Below are 20,125 nucleotides of genomic sequence, written 5' to 3'. Positions count from 1 at the left end.
CGTGGCATCCCTGCGGGCTGCAGACTATCTGCGTGGCATCCCTGTGGGCTGCAGACTCATCACAGGCCTGGCAGAGGCCTGCAGGCTCTGTGGGTCTCAGAGTAGCCTGAGGAAGCAATGTCAGAAGGAACGAATGCCTTTTTGGCGGGAGTGACTTAGATGCTTTCTTTGTTCCTCCACAGAGTGATCAGCAGCTGGACTGTGCCTTGGACCTAATGAGGCGCCTGCCTCCACAGCAGATCGAGAAAAACCTCAGTGACCTGATCGACCTGGTGCGTACCTTCTTCATATGGTTTCACTCGAGGCCACGGCGCAGTTGCTTTCTTCTGTGCTGCTCTTTGTGTGGAATTCAAAACACAGGAAACTTCTTTGCTCCCAAGCCAGACCCCACCACTGGGCTCTGAGATTCCTCCTGACAGAGAGAAGATGAGTTTCATATGGTGGTCTTTCTCTGAGCCCATCCGTATTGATAAAGTCCAGGATGAGCATTGGTTGTAAAGTGAATTAGGACCCCTTCCCCCATTGTGTACCATTTCTAGAAGCTTACATGTAGGCCACACCTCTGCAGGTATCCACCAAGGTAGCACCCCAGGCCCCCACATTGGGTGAGCTTCCTCAGCCAGCCCTGTACCAGAAGTGTCCTTTTTAGCCTAAAAAGCTTAACAGCAAAAAGTAATGTGTGTTTTTAAAGTATTCAGCTCGTTTTTAAAGGTTTTTTTTTTTTTAAAAAAAAAGAAAAACATATAAAATAATTGGTTTTCAAATGATGCCTTGGATGAACGGACACTGAGATAGTACTTGGAAATACAAAATACTCAACACTGCACCACAGGAGTAATTGAAATCAGCTCCCAGGAGGCCTTCCAGCTCACATAGATGATTTAATGGGGTTCTGGAACCAAGTCTGTTTTTCCCATTGTGTCCCATGTCTCCCTGGATGTGGAGCAATGAGGCACCATTTAAAGTGGGGGTTTTCAACCATTCATCTGCTCTAGTGATATACTTTTATTCTGTTGTCGGGACCTGGAATGCTTTCACCAGGAAGACAATTGCAATAGTAGGAGATCGCCATCAATCCCAGATGAAGCTCCTAGCAGCCTGGCCAGTCTCCAGTGCAGCCATCTCTGTTTATAGGGCCAGCAGCTCCAGCTGTGAGCAGGTGTGTGAGGCAAGCATGGAGTAGTGGAAGGAGCTGTGAGCAGGAATTGCGGACTGTTCAGGGCATGAGAAGGGAGTGCTTTCAGGAGGTTGGTGGCCCTATGAGGAAGCCAGCCACAGGGGCCTTGTACTGGACTTGAAGAGAAGGTGGATTGAAAGAGAGAGTCTCAGGGTGTGTACATACACACGTATGCTCATGCACACATAAACTATTAAGTGCATGTCCACAGTACAGTGGGGTAGCTGCTTGTCCCATCCACCACTTCAAATGTTGCCTTCAGGGTGTCCGCTGCCTCTGTGTGTGACCTTATTTAGCCTTCAGCCATCTGTCCTATGAGGCAGCACTGCCAAGTGCAGTCTGGGAAGTCTTGCCTTTCTCTTCAACAGTCTCTGACTAACCCTGTGTGGATGAGGCAGGCCAGTGTTAGAGGTGTGTTCAGGTCCCCACTCTGCTTAGCTTCGGGAATTGTCCTTTAAACTCTGTGAAAGTGTGCTTAGCTGAAGTTCAGCTCAATTGGCCAACTTAGTTATTACTGTAGTTTTGAAACACCTATAACACAGAAGCTCAAGAGGACGAATACCTATTTCTCTGCCGACTCTTGGTGTCTGATGGGCTATTTTGTTCTTATGGCGACTGAAGCGTTGTATTACAGCCGCTGCTTTCCCTGGCCCTCAGCACTCATCTGCGGTGTGTGTAACTTGATTGCTTTGCTGCAGTTGCCAGTTTCCCTCAGGTCCAGGAGGGAAGGAGAGGCTGCGAGCTGCTTCACCCCAAATGCTGGGTCAGGGCGTTCTGCCTCGGGTCGCCTGTGCAGGCTGCAGAGACACAGGGTGGAGTGCCACAAACTGAATCTGTCCTGGCCCCTGCTGCACTTCCCCTTCCCGCCCTGTCTTCTATAAGAACTGTACAAGAGATACCAGCGATGGGGGTAGGAGCTAACTAACAGTTAACTGTGCCCAACACTTAGGGTTTCATCTTAAAGGTTCACACACATGCAAAACTTGACCCCCTCTCATGGTCCTGTTGGGAGACAGTGGAACCTACAGGAGGTGGGGCCTAGTGGAAGGAAGTTAGTCCTATGGGCAAGACATGAAGGAGGTGCTGAGACCCTGGCCCCTCTTCCTCTGTTTATGGTTAGCATAAGGTGAGCAGCCACAGTTTCCAATGTTTAGCCTCCTCACAGGCCCAGGAGTACCAGAGCCAACCACCCATGGACAGAGAGCTCTCAAGCCACAAGCCAGAAGAAACATGACCTCCCTTTAAATTGTGGCGGGAATTTGGTCACAGTAATGGAAACCTTGCATACCACTGCATGCCTATGTCTGAGCACAAAATTTCTGTTGTTTCTCTGTTTGATTTTTTTTTTTTATAATTTGAAGATCACATGCCCAACCCATCTTTTTGAGAAACTGAGGCTGTAGGGGGGTGGTGTGACCAAGTGGCATTAGGAGTTCAGGTCTCTGCTGCTCTGCACTTCCTCTTTGGACTCCGCAAGAGGCTGACCGTGGTGTGTCGGCTTTACCTGTGTGTAGAGAACATGTTAAATAACTTGATTCACTAGTAATGTTAGGACATAGGAATGTTCATTTTTCTTGTTATTGCTTGTTTTTTGAGACAAGGTCTATCTATCTATCCCAGGTTGACCTTGAATTTGACATCTTTCTGCCTCAGCTCCCCTACTACTGGGATCAGAGGCACAAGCTACCATGCCTAGGTATATTTTAAGTTGTCATACTTTAAAAATATTATATGGAGCATGAAGGAATTCCCTTCTTAGAGCCAGGTCTTTTAGGATTAGCTTCCATAGCTTCATGGGGTGCCTTGAAAGGTGCCGGCTTGTGTGAATTCAGCCTTGGGGTCATCTACCTCCAGTTTGGATAGCATACCCCTGTCAAAGAGTGGGTTGGGGATTTGGGGTGCTTTTTAATTTTTTAATTGAAGCATGATGGATGACAAGATAGAAATGAGGCGTGACTTCTCAATAGATTAGGGTCTAGTGAAGCATGGCTCATTAAAGCCACAGCAGCACACTGCAGAAGCCGTATGTGACGGCCTGGCTGCAGAGTCCCCCGTGTGCAGTACATTTGTATGGAGCACTTGGGCTGCCTTTCTGTTGGATCCTGTGATTGACTGTAGAAGTCACTTTCAATACGTCCCTTTTCTCCTTGTAGATTTCTCCTGTAGTGCTTAGAGATGACATTTTTCTTTTTCCTCTTAAACTAAATCTGCAGAGTCCTCACATTCTGCAGGGCTTGTTCTGTGTCCTGTTGTGGTTCTGAAGTCCCGTGTGCTTGGAGTTTCTCTCCATGGTGGTGATTCAGAGAACTCAAGCTGCCTACGGCCACATTTCCATTGTCTGGAGTCTGGAGACTTTAGAGGGACTACAGCCTTCCTGTGTGCTCACCTGCTCACCAGGTGAGCCAGCCAGGAAGGAGCTGTTCTGGAGGGACATCTCCAGTCTTGAGACTGATGGGGACATTGGGGTTTGCCTGTGTTCCTCCTCAATGGTCCTATTTACATGTCAGAGCCAGCCTGCTGCAAGGGACTCCGTCCCATCCACACAAGGTCCAGTTATGGGTAGCATCAAAATGTACCGTGTGCTTGGCAGCCAAGTCATGAGAGCCCGGTTTGCCCTGCCGAGTCTGCACTCTTCCTTCCCAGCACCACAGCCTTTGCTGTCTTGGGATTCTGGCGCAAAGAAGTGACCATCCTTTGCAGATGGGCTGAACCATCGTTTTATTACATACTAATTCCGTTGTGCTAGAGGGACGCTGGCCGCAATTGGTTGCTAAGCTGTTTCAGCAACACCTGTAGCCCTATGGGCCAGGGATCATGTGACCAGGGATCATGTGACGGCAAGGTTCTCCTTTGACCTGTGGCCTTACTCTGCGCACTGGCCTCTCTGCTGGGTATATTTTGAGCACTGAGCTGAGGAAGGAGTTTGGTTTTGCAGATTGGCACCCACCAGGCCATCCGTCCTTTACCTTTTGAGGACCACACCAAAAATAGCCACAAATGTGTTTTACCAGGCCTGGAGGCAAGCTCTGCAAACAGCAGTTGCTGTGGTTTTGTTTTGGGTTTTTTGTTGTTGTTGTTGTTGTTGTTTTATTTTGTTTTGTTTCTTCCTTCTGGTAGTAACCCAGAGATTTCCTTCTTGGGTGTCTCCAGACTCCCTCAAATAGAGGGAAGACTTCAGAGTTGGGAGAGCTGCTGGCTGCCCTGGTCAGGCCTAGGGGACAGGTAGAGCAGGAGTCCTGATACTTTACCAGCATGTTGACAACCTGACCAAGTTTGTTCCAGTGTATTCCTCCTTACAGCAATAGGTTGGCTGGTTATCCTCCAGAGATAGAAAAGGCCATGGGGTAGGTAGGGGAGACTGGGGGGGGGGGGGGATTCCGCTCCAGCCCCAGCAGTAACTGCACTTGGAACTGATCCCAGAAATTGTCCAGGTGGCATGAGATCTGCAGGAGCATGATGGGATAGGGCTGGTCAGAATGGCCAGGTATGATTATGCCTGTTAGAGAGCATCTGTGTGTGGGGGCAGGAGGCTGTGGTGAAGGGGGCCAAGAACCTTCTGCCCCAAGTATCCTGTGTGCCAGGTCCCCTTTGTCACTAGTGACAGAATTAAGCTCCATACTGTAGTTAATGCTCACCAGTGTGTTGACCCGCAGATGAGCTGGGAAATGCTAAGCATGGCTACTTTGCACTTAGTCTTAAAGAATCTGGAAACTATGTTTCCAGTACCAGCGAGGTGTGGGTGATGGAGCTGTGCTGGGTCCATGGACCCCCGGAGGCCAACCGTGCCCTTGGAATTCTAAAGGTCAGGCATGGTCTGCTGCTTTACCATGCTCTCCGCTCTTTGCCTTCGTCATCATCTTTTAGTCTAGGCCAGCGGGTGTCAACCTTCCTAATGCTGCACCCTTTAGCACACTTCCTCATGTTGTGGTGACCCCGGCCATCAATTATTTTCATTGCTGCTTCAAACCCTGTGAAAGGGCCATTCGACCCCCAGGTTGAGACCCACTGGTCTAGATTTCCCTCCTTTATTTCAAAGACAATGTGAAATATATCCTCTTGTCTGATGGGGTCTCAGCACAAGTGGGTGGAAGGTTTATATTTTGGGTCAATGATGATGGTGATACCTGCAGTGAGTTCAGCCTGTGCCCTGGAAGGAGTGCAGCTCTTATTCCTTGGCTCTCCCTTCTACAGGAACCCACACGTGATCACTGCAGAGCACGGGTCTTCCAGAACTCTGTTCTTCACCTGTTCATGGGGATGAGTGTTGAGAACTGCCAGGCATAATTATTCTCTCTCAGTGTTATTATTCCCCGTTGACCGGGTGCTGGGTGTGGTTGTAGGTGCTGGTAACAAGGCCTTGCTCAGTAGAGCTGACAGGTGTGTTTGTGGGGTGGGCATTTTGGGAGGAGCACCTGGTTGTGGTCAGCCTTCACTGTGTCTGTCAGGCAAGATACACAGCAGGCATACCTACCTGCGAAGGTGAAGGCTGTAACAGCTGTGTGTGCCTGTCTCCCAGATGACACTGTGCCAGCTTCTCATCTGTGTGCCCCACCCCCCATTGCTCAACACCTTTGAAATGGCTTCTATTTGACTACAGCTCAATCTCCTTTCTCCCCGAGTATCCCTGACAGCACAGAGAACAGATTCATGTTTGCTTTGGGAGGCACAGATCGAAAACACTTGTCTCGAGGAGAACACTTGGATTTTATCTTTTTAAAAGAATGTGTTCTAGTTCATATCATGCTCACATGCAACTCATCGTAATAGGAAAACTACATTTTCTCTCTCCATCAAAGTCTTGTTCTTCCTGGGGTTTGACTGTGCCAACCTGGTAGTTGGCTTGTTTGAGGGGGCATTGCCTTGCAGTGGTCAAAAGGTCTCTCTTGACCCAGAACATCCCTGGATGTCAATACCCAGGTGGGAGAACTTGGGTTCTGCCTTCCGTCCATGCTGGAGTTTACCAGGTTTTCTCTACAGTCTGTTCTGGGGCTGGAGCAAGGATGGGTGGGAACTAGTCGTTTGTGACAGGTTCCGTTGTATTGATATGTCTGAGCTTCCTGTGGATGGCCCTGCATTTGCAGTCCTCATTCTAAGGGAAAGCGTTCTAGCTAAAGGTCTCCAATAGTACTTTAATGAATGCATGCTTGGAGGATGGTGGGGAGCCTTTTTATGCCAGTTTCTGAGTCAAGCAGGCAAGCTGACCCTGGGCCTTGGAGTCTGAGGTGGCCTTCTGTCACCTGCCAGCACCACTCACTACATGAGTTGTCACCTGTTGTCATGACTCCAGCCTGTTGTTGATGCAAGGACCCTGACACTTCATGGTGCAGCTTCTGTTTGTGTCAAGGTATAGTGGGTGGCCACCAAGACAGGAAAAAATGGTGTGATTTGCAGTGAGGAAGAGGGGCTTCTGGGGACTCTCATCTGCTTGCTCTCCTGTAAACATGAACTGATTTTTCGGTTTGATGAGTCCTAGTGCATCCAAAGGGAAAATCCTTCATTCCTTCCCATTTTAAAAAGGAGATGAGGAAAAGCAAAAAACTCAGGATAGCCAAAACAATCCTGTACAATAAAAGAACTTCTAGAGGCATCACAATCCCTGACTTCAAACTCTACTACAGAGCTACAATACTAAAAACAGCCTGGTATTGGCATAAGAATAGACAGGAGGACCAATGGAACAGAATAGAAGACCCGGATATCAATCCACACATCTTCAAACACCTGATCTTTGATAAAGAAGCAAAAAATATCAAATGGAAAAAAGAAAGCATATTTAACAAGTAGGGATATCAACATGTAGAAGAATGGAAGTAGACCCATATCTATCACCATGCATAAAATTCAAGTCCAAATGGATCAAAGACCTCAACATAAAGCCAACCACATTGATCCTTATAGAAGAGAAAGTGGAAAGTACACTTGAACGCATTGGCACAGGGAAACACTTCCTAAATAGAACCCCAGCAGTCCAGACACTGAGAGAAACAATTAATAAATGGGACCTCCCGAAACTGAAAAGCTTCTGTAAAGCAAAGGACACGGTCAACAAGACAAAACGACAGCCTATAGAATGGGAAAAGATCTTCACTAACCCCACATCAGACAGAGGTCTGATCTCCAAAATATACAAAGAACTCAAGAAATCGGTCATCAAAAGAACAAATAATTCAATAAAAAATGTAGTACAGACCTAAACAGAGAACTCTCAACAGAGGAATTTAAAATGACTAAAAGACACTTAAGGAAATGTTCAACATCCTTAGTCATCAGAGAAATGCAAATCAAAACAACTCTGAGATTCCATCTTACATCTGTAAGAATGGCCAAGATCAAAAACACTGATGACAACTTATGCTGGAGAGGTTGTGGGGAAAGGGGAACACTTCTGCATTGCTGGTGGGAGTGCAAGCTGGTACAGCCCCTTTGGATGTCAGTGTGGTGATTTCTCCGAAAATTAGAAAACAACCTTCCTCAAGACCCAATAATACCACTTTTGGGTATATATCCAAAGGACATATACACAGGGACATGTGCTCAGCTATGTTCACAGCAGCTTTGTTTGTCATAGCCAGAACCTAGAAACAGCCTAAATGCCCTTCGACTGAAGAATGGATAAGGAAAATGTTGTACATTTACACAACGGAGTACTACACAGCAGAAAAAAATAATGACAGCTTGAATTTTGCAGGAAAATGGGTGGAGCTAGAAAACATCATTTTGAGTGAGGTAACCCAGACACAGAAAGACAATTATCACATGTACTCACTCATAGGTGGTTTTTAAACATAAAGCAAAGAAAGCCAGGCTACAAAACCACAATCCCAGAAGAACTTAGACAACAATGAGGACAGTAAGAGATTTACATAGATCTAATCTACATGGGAAGTAGAAAGTAGAAAAAGACAAGATCTCCTGAGTAAATTGGGAGCATGGGGGGGAACTGGGTCGGGGAGAGGCAGGGATGGGAGCAGAGAAAAGTGTAGAGCTCAATAAATATCAATAAAAAATGTATAAAAATAGCCAGGCAGTGGTGGCACACGCCTTTAATCCCAGCACTCGGGAGGCAGAGGCAGGTGGATCTCTGTGAGTTCGAGGCCAGCCTGGTCTACAAGAGACAGGCTCCAAAAGCTACACAGAAACTCTATCTCAAAAAAAAAAAGGTATAAAAATAACAAAAAAAATAAATAAAAAGGAGATAAAAGACACAGTGGTACACTTTATCCTAGCACTCAGGAGGCAGAAGTAAGCGGATCTCTGTGAGTTTGAGGCCAGTCTAGTCTACAGAGTGAGTTCCAGTATAGCCAGAGTTACATAGAAAGACCCTGTCTCCAGATAAGAGAGATGTCCTAGTTAGTCAAATGACAGCTTGCTGCCCAAATCCTCAGCTCATGGCATTCACCTGTGGTCCCAAGTGCTGGGGAAACAGTGACAGAAAGGTCTCTGGCTCACTGGCCAGAGTTTAGCAGAATCAATAGGCTGTAGGTTCAGTGAGAGGCCCTGCCTGAATGAGAAAATAAGATAGGAAGCAGTTGAGGAAGACTTGACCTCCAGACATCAACCTCTGGCCTCCACATGCACATGCGCACGCACATGCACACACCCCTCTAGCCTCCACATGGCACACACGTGCACACACAAAGAAAATAATTTTAGCTCCTTTGAGTTCAGCTCAGACAGTTAAGCATCAAGAGGCCACCGTGGTACATCTTCCAGTCCTTCCTGAACAGCTCTCTATCAGTGACAGTAGAGTTGAGTGTGGCCAGCTGTCCAAAATACTGCCCAGGCGGGGATTCTGTTCGCTCCCTCTGTCACTGTTAGTCATCTATGCAGTGCACACGTGTGACTTTTCAAAGGGCCCAGGATTCAGGTGGGAATTAATTCTTATTGTTCTCACATTTAGAATTAGACTCTCTTCTTGAGGAATAAGTAATGTTAGTCGGGAGCCATGCGGCAGTAAGTTCCTTTTATGGGCCTTGTCATGGGGTAATCTTCATCGTGACCTGTTTAATCTTAAATCACATTGTGAAGTGTAGATGGGAAAACTGAAGAACGGGGCCAAAGGCCTCCTGGAGTCCTTTCCTGATGTGCAGTTGTGGAGGTGGGGGTCACACTGTGCTGATTCCTGCTGTCTTCTTCTTTAAAACAGAGCCCTGCAGTAGGCCACTCTGACTGCTACTAGGCCTGGCGCATGCAAGATGCAGTCTGAGCTGCCTCTTTGGAAGTTAGGAAGTTTCTTTGGCAAACTTGCTTTAGGCCAATAGGACTCTGGGCTGCAGTCTCTGTCATGTTAGGTCCTGGCAGTCTCATTTTCTCACCTCAGTTTCTGAGGCCTGGAAGCAGAGGGACTGTGCTGTGGATACCCCTCTGTAAGGTCGTTACTCTCAGGAACCTCTTTCCTTGGCAGAAAAGGTAGTGATTTCTCTCAGGTCTGAACCATACTGCCTCCCACTGTGGTAACCACACTTCGAGAGCATGGCAGACACCACCTCCAGCCCTCACTCCCCAGGGCTGTGTGGGACTTTATCGTTGGGGGTGCCTAGGGGTGCTTTGAGATTTTAGGCAGATACTTTGCCTCTCTGAATTTCTTCCATTACAAAATGGGGCCAGTAAAACATATCTCATGGGGTAAATGGAAGATTCAGGAAGACACTTCCAAAGTGCCAATAGGTGAGGCAGGGAAGTGCTTACTAAATGTTAGTTGATGCTGTATTAACGTCACTGGCTTCCCAGAACCTGAATTCTGCCGACCTAGAGGCTGTACTCTTGCCCAAGCTGCCCTCCCAGTTGTGTTTTCACAGGTGCGCCCTGCCCAGCCCCCACAGCAGGCAGCTCTTGATGACAGAGACTCAGCTTACTTAAGCTGGAGCTGGGGGGAGGTTTGGCCTTCGCTGAGGCCTTCAGTGGTCATGGGAATGGTCTGCCCTGCTCTGTTAGACCCAGAAAGGCAAGGCTGCCAAGTGGGAAAAGCCCTCTGCTCCAGACCGATGTGAGGATCTGAGGAAGCCGCCTGGAGCCTGTGTCCTAGCCTGGAGTTTGTATCCACTGTGTTGAGAAGTTCTAATTCCAGGTTCTTAGCCTGCCCACTGCTTTCCATGACTGCAGGTGGGCACTTTTGTCCTCCCGAGTGCCCTGAATCTAAATTGTGGTTGGAACGAGTCAGGTTGAACAAGGATAAACCAGGTGATCTCACCTCTCTGGTCTCGGCCTTCACCCCAGCCACTGGCAGTGCCGGGGAACCAGATCTTCCAGACCCGTTCTGCACTTTACCCTCCCACACCTCGGATCTGCTGGGTCTTCTTCCAGAGCACTGTAATCCTGACACACCTCCCCCAAGCTTGAGAGTCCCCAAGGCCACCCCTAAGGCTCTTTCACAGTCTCTGAACGCAGTTTATCACTTTCTCCCCCCCCTTCTGTGTCTTTCCCCTGAGGCTGTTTGAGCCCCTCACCTCACAGAGTTGTTATACATCCTGCCAGTTGCCAAGTTTGCACCAAAGCTCCAAGCAGAGAGCTGATTGCTTTGGTACACATCTTGAAAACAAATGTCTCCAGTTGGTGCCCCTTCCTGCCAGGCCACCTGGTTATCGTACTTACCGATCAGGCTCCTGCAGAATCTGAGGCAGGTGTTTCTAGGGTGCTGCTCTAGATTGGGTGTCTAAAATGTGCACCTAGGTGAACTTCAGAGGTCTGGCCACCTTACCAGTGAAAGCCCCAGTGATGCTCAGCTCTTGCCCTCCTCCTGTGGCTTCAGTTTCCTCACAGGGGAGATGAGACCACCTGACGAGTTAAGACATTAGGGTCAGAAAGCTCTTGGCATAGTGCTTGGCTTGTAGTGACTGTCTGGGTGGGTTCTGGGGACTCATTTGGCATGCCTTCTGGAATCCTCTCTTCACTGCCCTGGAGAAGGGTGCCATGCGGGTAGTGCTCTAGAGCTCCTACCTTGGGTTTAATGTGCCCCCCACAAGTTGTCTTCTGAAGGGAGGAGATAGGTTGTGTGGTTGTTCCCAGACTCTCTCAGCCCCAGCCTGAGGAATTCCAAAGCCTGTTCTCCTGCCACTGTCTGAGCCCACTGCTGCTCCCAGGAATAGCTTTATCCTTGTCACTGTAGGTCACCAGCAGATGACAGATGCTGAGTGCAGATGCTGGCAAAAGAGCTAATGCCAGTAGGAGTGCTGCTCAGTGTCCCTAGGGTACGACCTTTACCCCTGCACACCACAAGGGTGTCCGGCCTCCATCATTAAAGACGAAACGCTAATGGGAATAGAGCCCACCTTCACGTGATCCAAAAGCCAGCACCCAGTGGCCATACCAGCTGGGGCTGGGGTGGGCTCCAGACACCTCAAGGCTTTTCACTGCTTTTGGCTAAAGTGTTTTGGGAGTTTGGGGCCCACCCTCCTTTAGGGTCAGGGCCCTCATCTGGCTGAACACTGCTTAGTAATTGGGTGGCTTGTGGCTGCCCACTTGCTGCATGTGTCTGTAGGCCTGTTGAACTGGCAATTAAGGCTCATTAGAGACCCTGTCAGTCATAATGTGCACAGAGCCTGCCTGGGAGAGGCCTCCTGAAGGGCTGGGGCCATCCAGCCCTAGGCCTCTGTGAAATTGGTCTCTGCAAATGATTCTGAATGCTTGGTGTGCCGCAGAAGAAGTGTGAGTGCAGAAGAAGTGTGAGCGGCTCTCGTCACCCGCCAGACTGCCAGGTCCTGGTGGGCCTATTACCTTTTATGTAATTGAAACCTTTAAGCTAAGAACAAAATTGAAGTTACAGATGGTGGGACGGTATCAGATGGAGGCCTGGAGCTGGGGACCTGACAGCAGGCTCCTCTAAGGACAGATACTGAGCCAAACAGAGGAGACCAAGTTGTCCTTCACCTCCATCACCCCCTCTCTGAAATGTATGGGGATACTTAATTACTATTGACCGGAAGCTAACACAGCATTTCCAGAAGATTTGCCCCAGGCTGGAAATGATTATCCCTCACACAAGTCAGTCACACACACTCCACCCCTTTGTGAGGAGGACTGTATGGCAGGGGATGCCATAACAGTGAGCTCCTTCACCTGCTTTGCTGCAGCAGTCTCTGATCTTCCCACCTGCGGATGGCTTAGGGCACTTGCTGGTAATTGTATGCTGTAGTTTTATGTCCCTAGTTCCCAAGGAACCGTCCTCTGGCTCCTGAGACCCTGTAGGAGGTAGTGGTTTGTCTCTTGAGTGTGTCACATAATTCCTGGCCGTGTGTCAACTGTAGGTGGACATAACGTATAAACAGTGAGCCCCCTCACCCCCCAGATTTGGGGTGAGAGAGCTGTACATGCTTTCCAAGCTGCGTGGTCAGAAATGAAAGAGGGAGGAACATGCAGATAACTCCTGGAACTGAGTTGTGTGACTCACAGGACATCAGCCCTGGCAGGCAGTAGGTTGGTCTGAGTTAGCTGGGTCCTGGTGCACCCTAGACATCCTGGGGAGTCTAAAGAACCTGTCTCAGCCCTAGGATCGGTTTCCTCAGCTGCAGAAAAGGGTTTGGAATGCCTCTTGTTCTCAGGGGACTGTGCAAAGTTCCCATGGGGTAAGGGCTTCATGCATTGCAAGGTGCAGACTGGCATAGGGAAGGGCAAGGAGGTGACAGTGAACTTGTTTCATGGGATTCTGTGACAGGAGATTGGATGAAAAGCACAGCCCCCAGAGCAGGTAGCCAGTTGCCTTTCCCTTCTCGATTCTGCTTGCTTGGTGAGAAGTGTGGCCCCTTCAGAAGTGGTCAGGACACGAGCTCTTCTCAGTCACACCCTCTGCTGTCCCTTCTTCCTCCAACAGTAGTGGAGCCATGCTCAGCCCTTGGTGACAAGGGTCACCTCCAGTACTTCCCTAAGGCTGCAGGGCATGTGACCTGGCATGAGTCCAGGAGAGAGGCTGGCATGCTGGAGCCTGTCTGGACATGGTGCAGGCTGCTGGGGGCCAAGGAAACTGTTTCTCATGCCCCGTTGTCATTCACAGATCCCCCCACCCCCACCCAGCCTGTAGGGTGTGAGTACAGTCACACCTACCTAGAGCAATTCAGAGGACATTTCTGGTTATACTCCTCCCTCAGTCACGTGTGTCTTTGGAGAACCTCTAGTTACCCTTGCTTTTGGGCCCACCTCTCCACAGCCAGAGTAAACTCTCCAGGATGCACCTTTGACCAGCGTATATGGAAGTTTCTTTCCTGCCTGGTCTCACAGCCATTCAGTCCCAACAAAACACACAGAGGCTTATATTAGTTATAATCTGTTTGGCCTATTAGTTCGGGCTTATTAGTAACTATCTTTTACAGCTTAAATTAACCCATAATACTTGTCTATGTTTAGCCACGTGGCTTGGTACCTTTTATCAATGAGGCGTTTGCCTTTTGTTTCCTCTGTATCTGGCTGGTGACTGCAGACTGAACTTTTCCTCTTCCCAGAATTCTCTTAGTTCTGGTCGCCCTGACTATACTTCCTGCCTGGCTACTGGCCAATCACTGTTTTATTAAACTAATACAAATGACAAATCCTGACAAAGAACACATCTGTCTGACCTGCGGGGGTGGCACACTCCTTTAGTTTCAGTCAGAGACAGGCAAATCTCAGTGAGTTCAAGGCCAGCCTGGTCTTTAGAGCAAGTTGCAGGACAGATTCCAAAGCTACACAGAAAAACCCATCTCAAAAAACAAAGCACAAACAAACAAACCACATCTGGTTATGAGCACCTGGACTTGCCTTGTTCACCTAGTCTTCACCATGACAGGTAGGTCTGATTGGATATTGTCACATGGGTCATATCTCCCTCTGTTCTCCTGTGTGTCTCTGTTGAGCCCTTCTCCATGCTTCAGCCCGAGCCATATTGCCTGCCTATACTGCTGCCTGGTGGGATTTGCAGATGCCCCTTCTGAGGTCAGGGGTTACATGCAGCTGAGGGGGATGTGAGTGAGGGAATGACTTGGACTCTTGGGGTCTGGTGACCTTTCCCCCAAGGAGACATAAATGAATTGATGTTGTGAGAGTCTTGTATGTGTGAGCACAACTGTTCTGACTGCAGGATGACAGCAGCTAGAGGACAGCATTGCAGATGGAGTCCAGAGCACTGCACCCTGGGTACCGCAGAGGGTCGAGCTTTGGTCCACCTTGATGGGTAGCTTCAGGGGAAGCTTCTTGGAACAGGTGAAGGAGACACTGAAGATGGGTAGCAGTTGCACTGAAGAGGCCAGCATGCTGGAGACTCTCTAGATGTGGTGCAGGCTTCTGGGGGCCATCGAGATTGGCTTCTCATGCTAGAGCTCCTCATCAAGCTGAGCAGAGACTGCATGAGAGTAGATGTGTGTCTGTCCTGAGATGCATCATGTCCGGAGATCCTCAGCAAGCTGGGCAGAGACTGCATGGGTACAGATGCATGTCTGTTAAACCTGGGAATTGTCTTGGTGTTGGGGTCTGGGTTTGGGCTCATAGGTCCCTTGCCCATGGCAGACATAAGCACATGTTCATCCTTTAGACTGATCTGCAGTTAATCACAGCATGGAAGCTTGCCCTTGAGAGTCCTGGGTAAGCCAGGTCAGGTCAAGGGCAGTGACTTAACACATCAGTGGAGAGAAAGTTGTTCTTGATGTGCCAGTATCACTGCCATTGTCTGTGATCTCATAGAACTTGGGCATTTCTGGTTGGGCGAGTACTTTCTCAACACCTCTATATGGAACAGCCACTGCCCTAGAGGGAGCTCAGCCCCTGACTTGACATTTTGTGGACTCCCAGATTTTGACTCAGGAGAAGAATAGGAGTGCAAACCATCATCCTGGTCCTCTTAACCTGACATCCAGTTACGCTGCACTGTTGGGAGGCTGCGTGTCCTGGGGGTAAAGTTAAGTGACTAGTTTAAAGAGAGCTCTCTCAGATTGTATTGGATTTGTGACTGCCTCTGCCTCACTGGTGGCCACATGGCCAGATGTCCCTCTGTGTGGAGCACAGTGGTAATGCCAGTTTTTTTTTTTTGTGCCATTACGTATCACCTGCCTGTGTATGGGAATGTAGTGAGGGGTTGTAGGCAGGCCTGCTTTTTGCCTCACCCAGCTCCCGCATGGCTAGCTCAGTCGGTAGAGCATGAGACTCTTAATCTCAGGGTTGTGGGTTCGGGCCCCACGTTGGGCGCCAATTATCAGGTGCCATGTTGGGCGCCAGTTATAAGATTATATAAACGTAGTTACTTTCCCTTCATGACGTGGCCAAGTTATTTCTTATACAAGACTTAAGCTAGTTAAAATAGGATATTTGTATTTATTGTGTAGGTTTGTCCTTACTGTATATAATTTCGTAGTAGGCTTAGAACTCTCTTACTTAAACAAAAGGGGGAGGTGTTGTGGGAGTAACTTCCGCTGCCTCAACCAATAGTCGCTGAAATACGAGCCCACAGTGCAGCGGGGAGCGACTTCCGCGCTGTTAGCCAATAGCTGCTAAAATACCAGCCCACTGGGGCGTGGTATATTTCTCTTTTAAAAAGGGAAGCAGATCCGGATCAGGCTCTCTTGGTTCCGGTGCTTGGTCCCGGCTCCTGCTCCCAGCTCGCTCCTGCTCCCGGCTCCTGCTCCAGCAACTAGGCTCCCTTCCTGACGGTTTATGGTGTATGTAAGTTTTACCCCCCAAAATAAATAACCCCTTAAAACATAACTGGTGTGGGATTGATTCGCCAATATGGGAATGTGTGACAGTCCAGAATTCCAGCTCCATTCCCCCCCCCCTGGTTTTTTGAGACAGGGTTTCTCTGTGTGGCTTTGGAGCCTGTCCTCAGACACACAGAGATCCACCTGCCTTTGCCTCTTGAGTGCTGGGAGTAAAGGGTGTGCCGTCTCTCTTTCTCTTTAAAACAACAGGAGAGTGCCCCCTTACTTAGACTTAGGGGGTACCCACAAGTGGAGAATGCAGCCTGGCTTCTCCTTGGCCAGGTGCTCCTCTGTTACCTGGAAGGGATCAGCTGAGGCCCCTGAAGGTGGCAAGGGCAATGTGTTGTTCTTGGGAACATATCTAACAGCTGCCTTTAGGTCCCATGTTCTTTCCATTCCAGAGGCTTGCCAGAGCCCTACAGGCTTTGCAGATCTTCTCCCAATTAAAGGACCCCTAGCTGTGTGCAGGGCTCTTCTGGGGTCATCACTGCCCTTCTGTGTTTGTTTCAAATTCCATTGTTTTAAATGTTTGCTGCTCAGCAGGTCTCCAAAGTCCTCATTTTTCTTGGGGCAACTTTCCCATTGGCCTCCCATTGGTTTTTATTCTGCTGTGCAGAGAAATCTAAGTTTCTGGAATTATTGAAAGGCTTTGTTTTGTTGTTTGTTTGTTTAAAGATTTACTTATTATATATACAGTGTTCTACCTGCATGTATGCTTACAAGCCAGAAGAGAGCACCAGACCTCATTACAGATGGTTGTGAGCCACCATGTGGTTGCTGGGAATTGAACTCAAGATCTCTGGAAGAACAGCCAGTGTACTTAACCTCTGAGCCATCTCTCCAGCCTTGTTTTTTGTTTTGTTTTAATTAAAGCTTGCCGTAGAATTGGAACCTGGCAAGGGGTATTCTGAGAACCTTTGCTGTTTGTGTTGTTGCTTGAAGAACCCTTAGAGAGGAGATCAAGGACCGGGCTATTGGCTTTTCTCCTCTCTGGGAAAATGAGAAGAGCTCAGCCCTCCTGTACCTTCATTGCTTGGCCATAGGTAGCTGCGGCAGCTCTCAGGGAGAAAACTGAGGAGGAGGAAGAGGCCCTGCTGGCTGAAGGCACAACTCCTCTGCACAGGGATGCTGGCCTTGACCTGGCCCTCATAGGATTTTCTTGTTTGAGGTCTGCCTGACCACTCTAGTACAATGTCCATACAAAATACTGTTGCTCTTGGAAACCAGAGAAGTGTAGCTGGAGAATTCTAGCCAGAATAGGGTTCCCTTCACTTAGAGTCTACGTTTTGGTTGATAAGGAGAAAACAAAAACAGAAAAGTGAGTTGGAGAGAGCTGGGACCTCCCCAAGGACCGGGCAGGAGACAGCATTTCCTCTCCAGCACTGGCAGGCCCCATCCTGGGCAGGGAGTGCCTAGGTTGTCCCATAAACAGGCCTAGTTTGGAAGACAGGTAAACATATTTGGTAAGAGTTTAACATGCTCAGTCTACTTGACTGAATGTTTGAAGTAGGCCAGGAATGTGGGCTGGGCAACTGGGAGAGGCAGTTGTTGGAGGAATTCGGAGCTGGAGAAGCCAGGGCTTTTGCCATCTTCACACTTCCCTGTAGAGTCTGTGTGGGGCTGAAAAGATGGCTCAGTGGGTAAGAGCACCAGTTGCTCTTTCAGAGGACCCGGGTTCCATCCCAGGACTCTAGTCAGGGGATCTGATGCCCTCTTCTGGCCTCTACAGGCACTGTACATAATGACGCACAGACAAATGTGCGGACAAAACACTTATAAAAAAACTATTTGCCAGGCATAGTGGTACATGCTTTTAATCCCAGCACTTGGGAGGCAGAGGCAGAGGGGTCTCTGAGTTCAAGGTCATCCTGGTCTACATAGTGACTTCCTGAAAGCTGGTGTGCTGAGGATGTAGCTCAGTGCACACCAAGTCCCGAGTCAACCCCGCACTTCATGAATTGGGTGCTGCGCTGCATGCCTGTAATCCCAGGATTCAAGACAAAGAAGCAAGAGGCTCAAAAGTTAAAGTCATCCTTGGCTACCCAGGAAATTCAAGGCCAGTCTGGGCTACATGAAACCCTGTCTGTTTTGTAGTGATTAGGCACTAGCCACTCAGAGCCTTTAAAGAACAGGCTTGGGGATGGTGAGCATTCAGGAATCAGTTGGGCAAGGACTGGGCAAGAAAACAGTCCCAGAAGGGAAAAGAGGAGGGGTCTGATTTGAACATGGAGTTGGGAGAAACTGGTGAGACTATGGTGGTTCCTTCTGCTCCACCAGGTACATAATTTGTACTTGGTGGAAGGCAGGTCCTGACCTTGGCTGTTTATACCTCATAGATTTTGCTTTATAGAGTATTACGAACTTTTGACGAACTCTGAGAACCCTGTCCTGGGTGACCACAGAGGTGATAAAATCAGCTAGGCTCCGGCCATGAAATGTTCCAGGTCGGAAACTGACCTGGAGCTCCCTGATTGCTTGTGCAGTGGAGCCCCCTTCAGATACAGCCCTAGAACTGAGTAGAATAGATAGGGTGTGGGCCACACACTCCCTCTTCCCGTGCCTGACAACTAAGCTGCACCCTGAGTACATCTTTGCTTTCAGTCTGTCTTCATCCACTCATTCATGTTATGTCCATGGCTTGTCTAGAGTCCTGATGCTGTGTCGGTGTTGGGCGTCTCATCTCCGTTTCTGTGGGCCCTCAGTCCCCAAAGCACTAGTCCACCACTGGGTGCCATCAGGGAGCAAGACTGCCTTGCCAACTGTCTCAGAGCCAGCTTGGCTCACTCGCATTAAGCTTTTCTAAAGTTGGGAAGGGATTTCTCACACTTGTACATATAACAGTGTTAATAATGCCCACCCTGCAGGTCACTGTATTCAAATGTTCGGTGAAGAGGAGCAGAGGTGGGGTCTGGAGGAGCTGGGGCCACACTGAGGGAGCAGGCCCTGTTTGACGGTGGGCACAAACCTCAGTCCTCTCTTCTCCCTGTCCTCCCAGCTTGAATGGGTTGGGACAGCTTGCTTTTCTGCCCTGTGTTCTACTATATGCCTTACAGAGACCATTCTAGCCGTGTGCACACCTCCATTCTCACACTCGCCGTGGTGGGCTCCTGCTGCAGAGCTGTGTGCTGGCCCTGCTGATGCGCCTCCTCTTTTCCTCATCGTCCCTGACACCCCAGTGGGGCTGGGGCTCACCTAGTGTCATCAGGTTCTTCTGCCCTGGCAGTCCTGAGATGTCCCATCGGCATCTGGTCTGTTTCCATGGCTGGGCCATGCTGGCCAGAGAACTGCAGGTGTCTGTATTGTCGCCTGTGATATCTTTGGCAGGTCGTCCTGTGCCTGCAGCAGGCACTCTGATATTCAGTGTGTGGGAGGAATTTCTCTGTAGGGCATTCCAATCCCCAGTTCCTGGGGTAGGAGGCCGATGATGCAGACCAGAGTTTGAACTTGTTTGGTTTCCCAGTATGTTGTGTTTCAGATGCTGACATGTGTGCCACTAGGAACTCTCATTGTTTCATTTCTTAAAAGTGTCACAGTGGGGCCTTGAAGGAAACAGGATCAGGTGAGCCCTCTGCTGGCCGCTGGGGTCTCTGGCACCTACCCCCCTCCTGGAGTAGGGTCAGCCAGGCCTCTCTCGAGCCATGATTTCACCATCACTCATCCGCATGTGCACCCGAGTGGACAGGGTCTGCCTTCGATCCTTATCTCTCCGGTGGCGGGCTCTCAGCCAGCAGGCAGATCAAACGCTGGAATGTGTGTGCATGGCCATTTTTAAAAAACCAAGGTCCAAGGGTTCACTTCTGAAAGACGAGGGCGCCGGGGATTAGATTATTCAGAGAACTGAACCACTCTGGCCTTTGTGATTTTTTTTTTTTTTAAGGGTTCATCTCAAGTTTCTTTTTCTGGTTGAACAATTTTTTTCAACATTAATAACTAATGGAGAAGAGGAAGAGGCAAAGTAGAACCATATGACAGCACGCACAGGCTCACTTGTGGCCGGAAGCTTCTGATTTGTGTCGCCTCTCATGCAATCAGCTGTTGGGTTAGATAGTAGGAAAACATGCCATTTGGGCAGGAGCAGAACTGTGGCGGATTTCTTATCCCAGCCGAACTGTGTGTCCCTTGTGCCCTTCCTCAGGTGCTGGCCACTGGCTTGTGTGACTCTAGGCAGCTTGTTTCTCGGGCCCTGTGTGTCTCTTCTTTAAAACAGACAGTCTCTATGAAGACCTGCCCTGGAGACTGAAGAGGTCAGCGCCAACAGACTTGATCCCATGACGGCAGACACTCATCTCTTTTA

At 49.1% G+C, this 20,125-nt stretch overlaps 1 protein-coding gene across 2 annotated transcripts in view; it reads left to right on the top strand.

Moving 5' to 3' along the window:
* The window catches only part of Capzb (capping actin protein of muscle Z-line subunit beta), a 103,064-nt gene that overhangs the window by 42,181 nt on the left and 40,758 nt on the right, over positions 1–20,125 (top strand). For both annotated transcript variants that reach the window (XM_048443388.2, XM_048443387.1), the window contains exon 2: positions 183–272. In XM_048443388.2, coding sequence (XP_048299345.1) covers positions 183–272 — 90 coding nt within the window. The remainder of the gene's footprint in view (positions 1–182; positions 273–20,125) is intronic.

This window comes from Myodes glareolus, chromosome 6, assembly GCF_982192425.1.
Source record: "Myodes glareolus chromosome 6, mMyoGla1.1, whole genome shotgun sequence".
In the NCBI taxonomy this organism is placed as follows: domain Eukaryota; kingdom Metazoa; phylum Chordata; class Mammalia; order Rodentia; family Cricetidae; genus Myodes; species Myodes glareolus.
Note: the sequence above shows the minus strand (reverse complement) of the source record. Positions and strands in the feature narration are given on the sequence as shown.